Source organism: Podarcis pityusensis (genome assembly GCF_964106645.2).
Source record: "Podarcis pityusensis genome assembly, chromosome: 2".
Classification (NCBI taxonomy): Eukaryota; Metazoa; Chordata; class Lepidosauria; order Squamata; family Lacertidae; genus Podarcis; species Podarcis pityusensis.
In genome coordinates this window covers 32,624,901-32,641,239 of record NC_138029.1, presented here as the reverse complement: position 1 = coordinate 32,641,239, position 16,339 = coordinate 32,624,901, and the positions used below count along the sequence as shown (strand labels likewise).

Below are 16,339 nucleotides of genomic sequence, written 5' to 3'. Positions count from 1 at the left end.
TATGGGGGTGCACAGGAGGAGGGGGGAAAGGCCCATTGCATGAATGGATCTCTTCCATGCAACAACTTAGCTGAACCCTGCCCTTTACATTCCCCCACCCCCAAGTTCTTTACTGATGAGAAGTGTTCAGCAAAATACCTTGACCCTTTATATCCACTAAGGTCTTTATCCATATCCAGCTCTGGAGTGGATTCGATGATTGCCTGAACTTCAGATTTGTCTTCATTTTCATTAGAACCTGGGGAACAGAGCAGAAGTAACTATTTATTCCCATTTCTTTTTCATCCTATCCCAAGAGCTTAAGGGAACTACTAGGTATCTTATTTTAATTTCACAGCAACCCAATGAAGCAATCGCTAAATTATGAGATTAAAAACTGCCAAAGACCAGAGAGATTCACAGCTGAACAGACATCTGAACTATAAAATTACACTGGCAACAAGTTAAATGGCCACTCCATTGCCCCTTAAATGTTACAGTAATTTTTTACTGCAAGGGTGACTTCACAAAGATGACACTTTCTGCACAAAACACATTTCCACATAAGAAATAGTTTTTTTCCAGTTTATAGATCTTTAACATTTTATTAATTCATTCTAAGTACATTTTATTAATTTAAGTACATAAAGGAGGTATGAATATTTATATTTCATAGACCATACAATGGATTTGGAAGCCATGGGGACAATTTTGTCCCCAACCCCAGTGTGATAACCACACCCAAACATACTTGCACCTTATTACACAAGAACACCATGTTTCCTAAATATTAATCAATAACTATTCTTCTGGAATTTAGTACGCACACATATTTACACGTAAGACAGGAAAAAAATTCAGTTTTAAAGTGCGCATAGTATTGGCTCTAGCCACACAATCTATTCTAGGAACTTACCAATAGACACATTTCTTGTTTCTTGGGCTACTTGCACTTCAATGTTCTTGTTCCCTATATCGGAGTCCTTCTCAAGCCCTTCCTTGTGTTCTTTCGAGGGAGATTCAGCAGGCGCAAGGACATCTGAAGCAGCAGTTAAGACTGGCGTAGTACATTTGGAACCTGCTTGGCTAACATCAGAAAGTTCATCCTAAAGTGTAGAGAAATTCAAAGTAATTACAGAATTTATATGATAACATTCCCAGTCACCGGATGGATACTAGACTTGTTGGAGCCAGTTCTCCTCCTAGACATGTCTGCATAACACCATCTTAGTTATCTTTTAGGAGCGAGGAAAAATCTGTCCTATACTCCCATGGTTGTAATAGTATTCAACATCTCTGTTTATACTGTTTATACTGGCTCTGCTGTTTCTATACGTGTGATTTAAATGCTTTTTGACAGTGCATTTTTGTCTGATTTATTTGTTTTTATTATTGTTGCAAGGTGCTTTGAAATCATTTACAGTGAAAGGAGGGAGGAGAGAGAGAGATTCTATATGTTAGGTAAACAAATAATGGTCAACACAGAAATTGTACTGCTTCTTCTTAGTATTCAGTTGAGCAAACTGTGCCATGGAAAGTTCCAAGATCATTCTCAATGGCTCAAAAAACGTACTTTTTCCAGGAACTAATGTAAGAACTAAGTGTATTACAAGCAGAAAACATAGCTGAATTTAAGAGACATTTTGCCTACACAAGTCCTTGTGATCCTCTTTCATACTGCAAAATAACGGGTTACGACCATATTGTTGAAACAGATTGAAACTACAAATGCAACACTGGGCAATCCAGCGTTAAATTTCAAAGCTTTACAGAACACTTGCTTAGCATTTGCATAAAGAAGTACATCAGAGTGGTATTTCAACAGATCCATTTATAGTGGCATATGACAAAAAGAGAAAATCTCAATTTCAATGTTATGTCAAGAATCCTCTCACGACACTTCTCCAAGGTCAGATACGTGAAAGGTGAAGGGTCAAGCAACTCCTTGCCTATGCCCCTTTTGAGATTTAAATTGTATCCCCTGCTTTACATATGAATGGGACAGACTCTTGCTTAAAACACTAGTTTTCTGTATCATTATATATAGTATGGCCCCAACTGCAGACAATGAAATACTTAGCAAATAATTCTGATCCAAGCTTGGGCGTCTGCCAAGAAACTGATAAGAGGGAAGAACATCAGCGGTAGCACATTCCTCTGTGACAAAGATACTACATATGGCAGATGCAAATATCACTGCCTCACCTTGAATAAAAATCCTGTACACTGAAGCACTTTGGCCAGCAGCAATCTTGCAGCATCAGGGCAACTGTTGGACCTGGTGAACAATTCTACCATAGCTTTTTGGCCTTGCCCAGAAGTACCAGATTCACCAACACCTAACCTAGGTCCCATCCAAGCATTCTGCTTCACTCTTCCATCATTGCAACCACCATCACAGCTTGTTCTCTGAATCACACCTGTGTTTCCCCTTGCTCCTGCCAGCCTTACTTGCTCCAAACCACCCCACCCCCATTTCCTTGGCACTTGACCTGCCCTCTTAACACTTCTTTCAGCTTCCAGATTTGGGCCATGTGAATTCCGTCCCTTTAGCAAATCCGCTCCACTTCCCAGTGGGGAGGAGTTGCAGTGGACCACATGGCCGCCCACCACCTTCTGGGGGCGGGGGACGAAGTCCCATGTCACTTGGAGGTTCCCAGCCACGTCATTTGTCAGCCAGACAATCCACTGGCTGGGGAGGTGTGGCCGGGCCCCATTTAAACTGAGGCGCGAGCTGGAGAGCTCCCTCTTGGCTCGCTTCCTCGATCTTAACACTTCTTTCAGCTTCCAGATTTGGGCCATGTGAATTCCGTCCCTTTAGCAAAGTGTTTTTGCCCACAGTATAACTATCCTTCCAGCTTAAGCTTGACAATTTGGAGACTGCAGACATATTTGGGTTTATATCCTTCTAGTTTTGTCATAAAGTATCTTCCCTGGTCCAGCCTGTAATAAACCCACTTAAGGAGAAGCTTGTAGTTTCATGCCTTTGTGGAATGAGGCAACATTTCTTCCAAAACTGCTTACGAGGAAACAAAATTGAGGGTTGAAAGTACAGTGGTACCTCGGGTTACATACACTTCAGGTTACAGACTCCGCTAACCCAGAAATATTACCTCAGGTTAAGAACTTTGCTTCAGGATCAGAACAGAAATCGTGCGGCGGCGGCACGACAGCAGCAGGATGCCCCATTAGCTAAAGTGGTGCTTCAGGTTAAGAACAGTTTCAGGTTAAGAACGGACCTCCGGAACGAATTAAGTACTTAACCCGAGGTACCACTGTACAACCTTGTGTGTACTCAGAAGTCAATCCCGCTATGTTAAATTGAGCTTACCCTCTAGTAAGTGCATTTTGGTAGTAAGTACATCGGTATGAAGCAGAGATACTTAAAGACCACTTTAATCATTAAACATTAAATTACTGGATTCTGGTCTAGGACTGCAACCACTCAGCCCTGAGCCAGTGTTCCTCACTCTCTCCTGCAGATCAGATAACTCCATGCTGGAAACTGATGAGCATCTCCATCATGTTGTGCCTCCCAGTCCAGGGCATACTAAATGATAATGGTCAAGCCTAGTAACATGCTTTCACAGCCTGCCCCAGCCAGAAACTCGTAGAACATTTTAAAAGTACTGTACACTATTTAAGACAACTGCCCTTCTCCTCTCCCAATTTCTCAGATCTCACCCACTCTTCCAAAAAAGCCACACAGTTCCGACACTCCTCAATAATTTAGCCTAATCACTCATGGAGAGGAAACTGCAGTCGTAACCAAGTGCATCTACAGAGCTCCGCACTCAAGCGGAAGAAGAACTTGACTTTTGTTTAAACGTTTCCCAACGTCTGTATTCCAGCTGCATCCAGGAAAGAATGCAGCACACAGACCACTCACTGACCTTAGCAGACAAAACGCTCACAACAAATGGCCCAACTGCCAACAGAAGGGGGCCAAGGAAAACCTCAGAGCTTAGTTTGAATAGTTTAACCGAGAAACAGATTAGCCCAGTTTCATAATTAGAATTCTACTGATCTACTGCAACTGCTGCATTTCTGGTCCTGCACTTGAATTATCCAACTGTCTGGGCAAACATTAGCTAATGCTTCATCCAAAACTGACTGCGGGTATTAATTTATTTTTCCTTACTTTCTCATTGCGATTTTAAGTGTTGTGACATCTATTCTGGCCTCAAAAATCCTGCATTCTCCTCCTGCCCTTCCTCTATTCATCTGGGGCAGGAGGCACAGTCATAGGCAAACAGTGGGTATGTCAGCAAATAGTGGCTGACATTCAACCAAGATTTACTTAGGCTCATTGATATTAATTAATATGGCTAAGCTAGGTTCATTAATATCAGTTGGTCTACCCAGAGTATACCTTGACTACCACCAAGAATATCAAACTTAGAACAGTGAAAAGTCTGGGTTCAAATCCCCACTTGGTAGTGAAGCTCACTGGACTAGCCAAGGGACTGGAGCACATAATGCAAAACCATTGCCTATTTAGCCAAAGTGTGAACCCGGCCCAGCAGACTGAACATTTTTGTTTTCTGGCAACAAGCCAGATGCTATGGTTTGCTGTTTGCTTACAAACTGTGGTTCATTTTAATTACAGTTTGGTGTTATGTCTGAACCTGGCATTCTTGCTTAACCATGGTTTATCTGGCCACCCCAGGCATATGTCCAGCTATAAAGGTATGAGGCAAGAGCAGAGGGGAAAACAAATCAAGCTTGGGAGAAACAAGCTGCAGTTTATATGTTTCTATGATTCATGGTATATTCAACAAACCATGGTTAGAATTAACTATAACTTGGCATTATGTGTTAACACCGTTATCATTTTTCACCCTAACCAATCTCACAGGGTGACTGTTTGGATAAAACAGGTAGGGCAAGAACTAGGAAGACCACCCTGATGTCTTTCATGAAAGAGCAGGGCAAAAAAAAAACCAACAACACAGAATGGAGTATTGTGTAGAATAGACGCATAACTTAGCAAATTTTGCTCTTCCCAAGAAATGGTTTTGCTAATCGGTTAGGAGGGAGTCTCCCCAAGCATGCAATTTAGCCTGAAGGGTTTACAAAGTGGGTTACAAGAGTTGTATCTTTTTACTGTCCCCTTCCGTAATCCAATTGTATAGCCTGTACATTCTTGACAACTTCCTTTAACTATCTATCCCACCTTAAATGTGCAATATTCTTTGCGGGTAGCGCTGTGGTCTAAACCACTGAGTCTCTTTGGCTTGCTGATCAGAAGGTTGGTGGTTTGAATCCCTGCAATGGGGTGAGCTCCCGTTGCTAGCTCCTGCCAACCTAGCAATTTGAAAGCACACCAGTGCAAGTAGATGAATAGGTACCACTGTGGCGGGAAGGTGAACAGCGTTTCCATGAGCTTTGGTTTCCGTCATGGTGTTCCACAGTGCCAGAAATGGTTTAGTCAGGCCAACCACATGACCCTGAAAACTGTCTGTGGACAAACGCCGGCTCCCTCGGCCTGAAAGCAAGATGAGCGCTACAACCCCACAGTCACCACTGACAGGACTTAACCGTCCAGGGGTCCTTTACCTTTACCTATTCTTTGCCTTCTTTACCTTCCACACTCATGTGTACAATCTACTTTACAACTGTAAAGGGACAGGGAGACACTCTATATGGATGCAACTCACCTAAGGCCTCCTATGGGCTACATACATAGGATCTAAGAGAGATGTGGGGGCACAGAATGTACTGGCACAAATTGTGGAGCAACTAGGGGCTTTAGAGCTGTGTCAAATGGCACACATGATGAAAGAATAAGCATCAGGCACAAGTTCAGAGACATTGTTTTTCTCAGTTTACTTTACAGTACTTTAGTTTCTGCATTTCAGAATACAATTTCACAGTGTCCCAAGAGTGCAAAAGATGTCCCTTAACCAGACAATTTGACTTGCACATAATCCACCTAGCTGTACACAGACATGGAAGAATGATCAAGGAACATCACCTTTTGATTGCTGGATAATCAACCCCAAGCTGTAACAACTGATTAAAGATTTCGATATTGAACTGCCTAAATGAAATTTAAATGGAAATGACTTCCAACTTGTACTCAGTGGATTTTAGTAAACCACTTCAGAGCTTAACAAATGCCTGCTAGGTGGATACTGTACAATCTAGGATACCTTAAATACTTCTAAAGGTTACAGACATTATGCAACAGTTACCTGAGCAGTATAGTGTAGTTGAAAAAACCTAACACATAACCCCAACCCATCTAAAAGAAAACTGTAGCTTGAAATATTAGTTAATTCAGAGAGACAAGAAAACTGGTGAAAAGGGTGTGGTGTATCTGGAAAACCAGAATTGAGGTCCTGGTCTTCCCCCATAGTCCAGTGCAACCTGAGACCCATTCATCAAAACATATAATAGAAAAAAGACTCACCTTCAACTCACCTGGAAAGACTCTCATTTTAAGAAGATTAGGAACTAAAGAAAGATAGTTTGGGGCTTAGATTTCAACCAGGCACAATGCATCATAGGAAACATATTATTAAAACCTCACCAGATGGGAAAAATAAAAGCACTAGGTCACCTTTAAACTGGTGCGGGAACGTGGCTGACTTAGTTCACAGAACTTCCAATTATCTGACCCAGGAGTTTCCACTGTTCCTCTGTGAGTATCAGGCGTGAGAAGTGCATCTCCTGGAGGTAGTGGGAAGATGCCCAATGATATGGGAGGTTCCTTTCTGCGGGGAAGGAAAAACCAAGTTATTTGCTTTCGTTTCTTACACTGAACAGACCTTCAAATCTCAGGAGAAGTAGTAAAAGCTGATATTTAGTTCCTGTAACCAGGCCTTCACAATATTAATTTCTCTTTTTAACCAACTGCTATCTGTTTTATTGACTTTTTAATTATGCTGTATGGATATTTATGGAGTGGTTTTATTATATTTTTTATGTTGTAAGCCACTTCGATACTTTATGAAACTGAAGATTAGAAATAAAAGAGTTAAGAATAATTAGCAATTTCAAAGTACATTTCAGATAACTGTTCTCTCACGAGTTTCTACATGTAAGTATTAGATTACAGCCACTCGTTTCTCAGGGGTGCTGTTTGTAATGATTTTTACTATAATTAAATTGACTGTCAGTAGCTATGACAACAAAGCCTTAGCTTACACCAGTGCTGTGGAGGTGGGGCTTAAAATTTGCAAGCATCCGCAAAACAATGTGGGCAAAGACATACTTCAAATGTATGGCAGCATGTAGAAGACCTAGACATTGGATTTGAAAACAGCAGATTTTGAAAGATAATAGAATAAAAGCATTCGGGTCTGATTAACAAAACAATGCAAAATACCTGGGTCTCAAACAGATTCAGCTTAGACTGTATATGAACTGGGGACAGAAAACTACCAGAAGGAAAACAAAAGTGTAACTGAGCAAGTGATTAAATATTAGCCATGGACACTATCATGCATATACAATCAGCAAGAGTGCGAGTTTCTATCCAATGCTGTTTCGTTAGGAGAGTGTTAAAACTTCTAAAAAGTCTCTAGTTAGGCAGAGAAATCCAAGAAGAAGAAAAATATGGTCTTTCAACCAATGCAGGAACAATTAAGGGCTCTTTTTGGACACAAATTTCTAAAAGCGGAAATCCCCAGTGCTGAGGCAACGTTCCTTATTTCAATACTCGTTTGTGCATATGATCCAAGAGTTTACTTTGACAGTACAAACATCTTCGTTGTATAATACAAGGGGTCTCTTCATATTCCTCCCCGGTGGAGAACTCTATCCCTAGCATGATGCAGTTGACCCTCCTCTATAAAACTCACACAGAATTGGTGCTATGCAGAAGCAATACCTATTTAGCATCATTACTAAGCTTGGCAATGAAGAAATGATAAAACACATCTTGGTTAACTGGCCAATGGAATCTTTTATTTAAACTTTAATTTACTGGAACAGAAACAAAGGAGAGATAATTAGGCAAATTCTTGTTTATGTGACTTTACTGTCTGCCAATCTGTCTAATTTTGTAACTGTGCAAGCAATGATAATAAGAGGGTTTTGGTTGAGTGACGGGTTAATTTTTCTACTATGTATGGATGAATTACTGAAGCAAGTATCAAATCACGACAGCAGTAAAGGTCGCTGCACTGCAAAGCTTGTCAATGTAACTATTCTGTAGGAATTGTGGCACAACTGACCAGACGTTTTGCTATGAGTGTTAGAAATCATTCAAGTAGCTTATTTAGTATTCTTACATTTGTAAAAAGCATATGAGTGAGGGGAAGAAGCTCCACTTAAGACTGTGTTATTGATGCCTTCTTCAAATTACTTTGATAAAGTTTCACTACGCTACATTTTAGGGTCAAAAACAGGCGACTGGAGAATCCTGAATGAGGAGGTGAGAATTCTCTCTCCTTCTGGGTTCAAAATGAAGTCAACTCGTTTACACACAGGGCGTGTTAGAACGCCAATTTCTGCAATGTATTTTTTACCTTTTTAAAAATTTATTTAAAGATAAGGGACCAGGACACATACATTTGAGATTATTGAACATGCTAACCAATGATCTTCTTACTGTGCATGTCAAAAAAAATTTTTTTTAATTAAAGAAAGCTCTGAGGTCAGGGAACTTTTCATCTACTTTTAATATTAATTTTCATGTTTGTCAAAGAGAGAAGAGATTCAAGATGCACAGACTAGCATCTGCTAAATGTAGAAACCAGAATGACCTTGGAAAGACTTGCCTGTTGTACCCTGCTACAAAACTACTTCCCAAAACCAATTACTCTTGATGTTTTCTACTGCTGTATAAATATTATTTTATAAATATTTGAATTCTACAAACAAAACATTGTAATAAAAATACTCAATATAAGCAAGTACTGTATACTAAGGACTTCTTAAATGCTATCTCCCACACAGCATTTTCCTATATACACATGCCATGCCATGAAAGAACATTAAGAGCTCTTTTTATTCTGTAAATGCCATTATCTAAAAACATACCATTGATTCAATACAAAGTCACACATTCATTGTTAATCCACTAAACCAAGTAAAGGTTAGCGGTCAGCTACTGAAAATTACAGCTATGAGGGATTGCAGCCAAATTCTCTATAGTTCTAGGCAAACGTACATGATCTGAATTTTCTATTTACTACAAAACCTTTAAAAAGTACTTGCAGATAAGCCATATTCAACAACAGGCAAAATACTGAAAACACCAACACACATGGCTGGTTTGGATGTAATGCTAAACCATAGTTTAGAATTACAAAAATGAGCCTAACCTTTCCCTGGGTTTGTAAGCTCCTTCTTTCCCCTCCTCCTACAGTGAGGAGTCTAGAAACTTTTGCATCTTTTTAATTATCTGCAGCTTGCCATGTTGTCTGAATCTGAACAAATTGTGGTTAATCTTAGCTATGTTTAGCAGAAGCAAACCAACAATTCTACGATTCTATGACCATCACACCACAGTTAATGAAGTTGGTTTAATCCTAGTACGAGCAGAAAATATTAACTACACGTTAGGGTTTGAATGATATTCCAAACTCCATATTCTAAAAACCTGGTTTAGCATTATGTCTAAACATATGCATTCGAAGTATTAAAAGCTTACTAGAAGATAACACACCAAGGGAACCACACAGATCCTTGTGAATAAAACTTTACATTTTCTTTTACTGCTAATGTGAAATTAACTCTAATGAGATCGGATTCTTGCATTCCCTTGGTGGTGTTCCACCTCATCATTCCTTCCTGCACTTAGAATCACAGAACTGTTGAGCTGGAAGGGACCACAAGGGTCACCTAGTCCAACCCCTGCAATTCTGGGGTAACATAAAATATTTGGGAATCCTCCCCCAGCAGAATCTAAGAATCAGAGGTAAAGCAGTGTCTATTTGGTCAACAATGCTGTTTTAAAGACATGGATGAAGCTCACTTTACATAACAACATTTTTTTTACGTAACAACAAAGGTAAAATTATTCACAATGGGTAGTATGGATGCTACTAATTATATTAGCCATAATAAAGTTAGAAACAGTGTTTGCTATATTGTAAAAAGTTGCACTTTGATTTTTTACTTTTGCTTACTAAGCACAATCAAATTCTGCCCTGATGCATCAAAGTACTGGATTACATACTTTTAAATACATAACAGAAGTTTTCAGAAAGCCATATTACCGGTCAAATTACAATCTCCTATGAAAAGAGTTTTGCCATTGCTCTTATAATTCAAGATATTTAAACCCTATTTCTTCACTCTACAGTCTACACCTTAGCTTGTCAGCATTCGATTTACAAAAAGATGCAAAGGTGCTATTATAATAGTTTCACAGACTATCCGCTAGCAGATTCTGCAGAATTCTCTGGAGTAAAGCACAGACCAAATAAATGAAAGGCCTAAACGACCACAGAAGCAAGGCTGCCCAGCATTAGTCAAGCACCTGACAATACAGTGAATACAAGCTTTGTCCACAATGTATTCACATAGCACTTTTATGCCGTTTACAGGATTCAGCAATAAAAAGAGAAAAGCTAATAGCCTTCAAGAACACAAATGACTTTGTAGTCTCAAAGAAAGCACAATGAAGCCAATTTTTACATTTTAAAACAGGCATTTTATGATTTTTGCACAGCCTATAGACACCGAGACTAGATTCTGCCTGAAACAGACACTTAAGAGATTAGCATCGTCCCACCCTCTCCTTCCTGCCTCCCCTCCCAAGAGAAGAGAAATAATGGGAAGCAGAGAACAAAGAATACAGCAAAAATGACAGAAGGCTCCATAGTTCAGGGTACCTGAGAATCCTTGGTAAGTTCTGCGTCAGAGCTGGCACGCCAGTGGATATAGAAAAGTGCACAAGCAGCAAAACAGAGAGAGAGACTAAAATAGCTGAATTAATGACCACCGCCCCGCCAACGAAGCCAAACACCAATAGCAGCATGCATCCAGGACTCATGGTGCTGCGCTGGCATGGTGAATTGCAAGAACCAAGGCTACGCAGGGGACAAGGGAGTATCTTTGTAGTGAGTGTCTGTCATTCACTTGCTGCCACAAAAACAATGCCATCAGCAGCGGCTTTCCACTCTCTTCCGCAGCAGCCGCTCCAAAGCAAAATGACATCACCTCACTCTCCTCCCCCACCTAACCGGGAGAAAAAACCACCATGGAGCTGCTTCTCTTCTCCCCAGCATCTATGCAGCAACCTAAAGATACAAGCAAGCTTGCTCGCCTCTTTCTCCTCCCCACTACTTCAAACCTTGGCTGTTCAGCTCCAGTTCATTGGATGGGAGGCTCCGACATCTACATAATGTAGTCACAAAGCTTCCGCCAGAGACGCCCTCTCACAGACATGTGCCCGAAGGTACACATCAGACAACCGCGATTCAATTATTTCAAAACCTTTAATTGCTAATCTTTTCGCTGCTGCTTTTTTTGAAAATGAAAAGGAGGGACAGCTTGTCATACCAGATATATGTGTACAAGCTTAAAGTTAAAATATTAGCAGATAGCCAATCCAGGCCTTGAAGTGTCCCAACAGCAAAAACATAACCCGCCCCTTCCGATAACCCCTCATATACTGCAATTATGAATAATTCCACCCCGTCGTTCAGCCTAATGTTTGAAGACAAAGAACCAAGTCTTTAAGATAAAATATAATAGATTATCTTCAGCCAAAGATCAGTAAAGCTTACCTAGTTCTACTGTGCACGATGGGTTCTAGCTGGTCACCCCCAGTCAGTTGATGAAGTTTGGCTCTTTCCAAGTGCTCCATGTAATTATGAATCATCTGTTATTAAGAAGGAGGGGGGGGTTACTTTAGAAAACTATTCATATCTGTTTAAGCAGAATGGAAATGCAATATATGCCTCCACCACCTGCCCCAAAGAATAAACCTTCTCTTAAGGTACTATGAGTATTTTGTTTTCGGATCATAAACTTAATTCCGTTTATGAAGTAACCCAAGTATCAAGACATTTTACCATTAAATATCTTTTTTACAGCAATGTTATTTTCCCCTCCCAGTATGCACAGAAATTTCACCTTGACAACACACCTTGAGAAGGCTATTCGTTGATCTTTTACACTGACTGTCTTGATTATTCCAAGGTCCCCATTCCAGCATATGCAAACAGCAATCTGAGCAGCACAATACAAATACACACCAACAGTTTTTCACCCGGGTGCAAATTGACAGAATAGACAGGAGGCCCAGTGAGTGGAAGAGATGCAAGAGTAAACTGAGAAAACACACAGTACACGTATCTTTCATGTATTTTGCAAAATGAACAGGTTTCTGCAGTCAGGCACGACTCCTATGCTTTCTTTCATGTACAAAGGGCAGAGCAGGGCAGATATGAGCCTGAAACCTGCTCTATACTGAAGTGGGATCCTAGGTGCATCATATCTTAAAAGCAATAAGGTAAAAGTAAAATGTCAAATAGTTTCCGATTTTATTCCCCTTGAACTTGGCATGTTATCCTCCATCACATCTCATCCCAAATCTGTTGATTTTGTGTGGCTCCATAATCAGTCACACTAGGCTGATTCCAGACTCAGTTCACCCAGTTGTACTCTCTAAAGTTTTCAGCACAAGGAAATGTACTCCAAAGGATCCTAGCAACCCCATGGACTTCTTTTTAATCTGAGAATTAAGGCACCACCATTCCACAAGGGTCTGAAATTGTGCCCTACCTGTCCAAATTCCAAGGTAAGGTAACTTAATTAAAGAGGTTTGTTAAGCTTTTTTAAAATCTTCTCTCCGAAGATGTGTTCTAAATGTGTTGTTTCCCCTAAGTGGCTAGGAAGGAGTCAACGAGGGAAACATTGAACATTTCTGGCCATGACGGAGGACAAGAAGATGCAGAGAAAAAAGTTACATGTCCACAGGATTCAGATGCACCTTTACAAGAGGTACCTAAAATATCTCTAAGATTAAAACATATAGGGGAAAAAATCTCTCAGTCTCTCTGAAGGAACATATGACCTTAACATGAAAATACAATTTTTTCAATAGGCAACATTTTAATACAATTCCCTCCACAGCAGAACTAATAACTAGCGCAAATGAAACTATTTACAGCTGAACAAACCATCACATCAGATAATATCACACTGTGGTCACTCAATATGCAACATGATTGTTTTTTCCAGCCTTCGGGGACATTTTAGATTAAGCTCTAAGCTGCAAGCGGTTAGTTCTGCATTACTAGTGCCGAAATAATGAAGGAAGCAGAAGAAATAGTGTTTACCATTAATAACTACCAACGGAATACTTTAAAAAATGTTAACATTGTTATACTGATGATATTGTGAGGTCTTGTTTGCACCGTCAGCCAATTTGAATGTCTAAGTGATTTTTGAATACTCTGCATCTCAAACACATGTGACGCAGCTGCCACTCTTTCTTTTTAAAACACAGTGGGAAATATAACGACAATTAATTATCATTTATATTCCACCTTTAAAATACACAACTATTTCCAATATGACTTACAAACAAACAATAATTAAACCAACTTCAAAACATTAAAATACTATTTCTTTACACTAAGGACAATATCCAAACTTGTTTCCCTTCCTCTCCCTGCATGTCACCAAAATCTACACTGGAATAAAATGGCTGCACTGGATACAACATTATTTTTCCCATTAAGGACTGGCATGTGCAGTTGCCATGCAAATGATTAATTTATTCATTTTCCTCATGTTCCACTTTTCTGCTATATATGCCCACAAGATTGCTTCCGATAAAAAATAATTATACCACAATTGAAACTATGTGTACCACCTTCTTAAATATCTGATTTTAAAAATGTATTGAGTCAATTTGTTACTGGGTCTAAAAAAACTTCAGGTACTTAAAGTTCTTCAGCGTACAAATTGATTTACTCATGGCCCATAAAGCTTGTGAGAGAGTTCAACCGGATGCACAGTTAAAAGGAATTATAAATAAAATTTCAATGTATGCCATTTTATATCAGATTTTAGAAGACACAGCCAACCATATCAGAATAGAGTCATATATTACGATTCGGATTTATGGAGGCATAAAGATTACCTTCATTGTTCCTCAAAAAATGCATCTCTCCCTGCCCCAACCCATGTAACCACATATGACTACAACACCCTCAAACCATTTCTTCTTTACTCCAAAATTGGTGGTGCGTGTTAACTTGTCCCTGACATTTTGGGAAGAGAAGAAGCCATAAAATTATGCACATTCGTATCACTCCAGTACATCTGTCAACACTCAAAATTCAATCATCTCAATTGTGTCTGGGAGACCGACACCTTCATAACGGATACTCAGGTGATGCTTCTCCTGGATCTTGAATGGGGTTCCCAATTCCCCGAAGGAGCTTCTGCTGAAATCCTATACAGTGACAGATTTTCTGTAGTAGGGAGAAATCATGCTTTCTACACTGCAGGGAGTTGCAAATGTTAAAGTTAGTCTTCTCAAGTTGCAGTGGCTCATGGTTGGAACCCTGCTTATTTGCTACCCCCATACTATGAACCATTAAACTCGTTCAGTATTACAAATAACCATTGTCAGCTGACAAGCATTGGAAGAGTAGCAAGACTTTTTCAAGACAATAGATAAGTGACACAAGCTACATGCACTTAGCACAGAAGAGCTATGTAAGAATAGTTACAATGGCTTCCACTTGCTCTTTTTCTTCAATTGTCTTTTCAGCACCCCGAACAGCAACAGTTATGACGCTATTGTTGACTTTTGCTTTGCCAGTACTGATAATGTAATGGCTTCAATTAAGTTAACCTCACTGGGATATTTGCAATTGTTGCCCAAACTTTTTAATGCTGAAATGCAGAATATTAAAGAGGAATAATTTGTAACCCACTCATCATTCAAAAACAATCCAACGGAAGATAAAGTTTACAAAACAAATACATAATTATCCTTCTGGTTATCATTTCATAACCAGGGATTTATACATACCTGCTATTATTACAAACCACCCTTCCAAATTAAGAATACATCAGCCTCCCCAACCCAGCACCCTCCAGATGGTGCTGTACTAGCAATTCCACCATCCCTGGTCCCTGGCCATAGCAACTGGGGCTGACAGCCCAAGATTTTGAAGAGCAACAGATCCTACATCCTTGTAGTACAAGATATTTAATGCATCTAGTTCAATATATTGGGGAGAAAGGTCTGTGTAACTTACAAATAAGCTTTTCCTACCAGGATCTGGAAGGAAATTCCATTTCAAAAATGTGTTTATCCTTTTTTTCATTAACATGGTGGTTCTGTTGAAAATCAAATTGTTTTACACATGTTCAAAAGGTGTGATGGGACAGGAATCAAACTTAGGTTTTCCAAGAGTTGAAGCATTAACCACATTTGCTCATAAATAATCAAGTTATGTGTTTCCCTGGCTAATAAACCAGGAATAAAAATTGATTTAGCTTACTGTTCACAAAAGTCAAAATATTATCAAAAGTAGCACATAGACTGCCATGTAGCCAAAACAGCCAAACATGATCATTAACACAGAAATATTTTCGCTAGTTCTGTTTTTAGACAATCTGTTTCTCTCCCAAAGACATATATGTCAGTGTAAATTTATCACCTTCTTGACCTGAAGTAATCTATGACTCAAGCAACAAGGATGGGTGGCCACATAAAGTCAAAACACAGAGTGCTGGTCAACAGTCACGAAAAGGCAGAGATGGATCAATGTGAACCACTGGACAGTGGTACACAATTCCTCCCCCACCCAAAATATAACTGCTTCCAATCATATCTTAAAAACTAATGCTTCAATTTTACCAGCATTCATTCATGTGCTTGCAACCAATTATTCTGTTCATACTTGGCTGCTGTCCAGGAGGGAAATCTATGACAAGTAGCCTAGAGATGAGTCCTTCTAATCCTTGTAATTACTCAATATCTGTTAAAATAGCAGGTTTTGCACTGCTGCAACTGTTGAAGGAAGAGCTGAACCAAATCAGCACATGTAACCAGACATAGCAAAGAAAGAGAGCATACCTAAAAAAATAGTAGAGATGTTAGTTTCCATTATTGAGATCAAATGTGATCTTTCAATATTCTAATCGTATTCATATCTTGGAGCTGTAGAGTTGCTGCTCTGTTCTTTTTTTTATAAAGTCTTGATCATTTAAGTTTTTCAATTACACTTGCCAGGCTGGACGTACATTAATAATAGCCTTGAATGATATCCAACTAAGCCATACTTGGAATAGGCACATTGAAATCAATAAACTACTATAACTTGCCCATTGATTTCAGTGGGTCTACCCAAAGTATGACTTAGCTGGCTATCACACCTTAAGTCCTCATAAATCACAACTGGTTTAATGTCATTTTTTTGGTTTAGAAATT

At 39.4% G+C, this 16,339-nt stretch overlaps 1 protein-coding gene across 6 annotated transcripts in view; it reads right to left on the bottom strand.

Moving 5' to 3' along the window:
* Window positions 1-16,339, bottom strand: part of SPAG9 (sperm associated antigen 9) — an 80,339-nt gene that overhangs the window by 41,390 nt on the left and 22,610 nt on the right. For 2 of the 6 annotated variants that reach the window (XM_080993606.1, XM_080993608.1), the window contains exons 4-7: window positions 11,667-11,761; window positions 6,545-6,698; window positions 896-1,085; window positions 139-238 (exon numbers count right to left, since the gene is read on the bottom strand). In XM_080993606.1, coding sequence (XP_080849732.1) covers window positions 139-238; window positions 896-1,085; window positions 6,545-6,698; window positions 11,667-11,761 — 539 coding nt within the window. Of the gene's footprint in view, window positions 1-138; window positions 239-895; window positions 1,086-6,544; window positions 6,703-10,769; window positions 11,189-11,666; window positions 11,762-16,339 lie in introns of those variants that run through there. The other 4 variants (XM_080993605.1, XM_080993607.1, XM_080993610.1 and 1 more) reach the window with 3 other exon arrangements.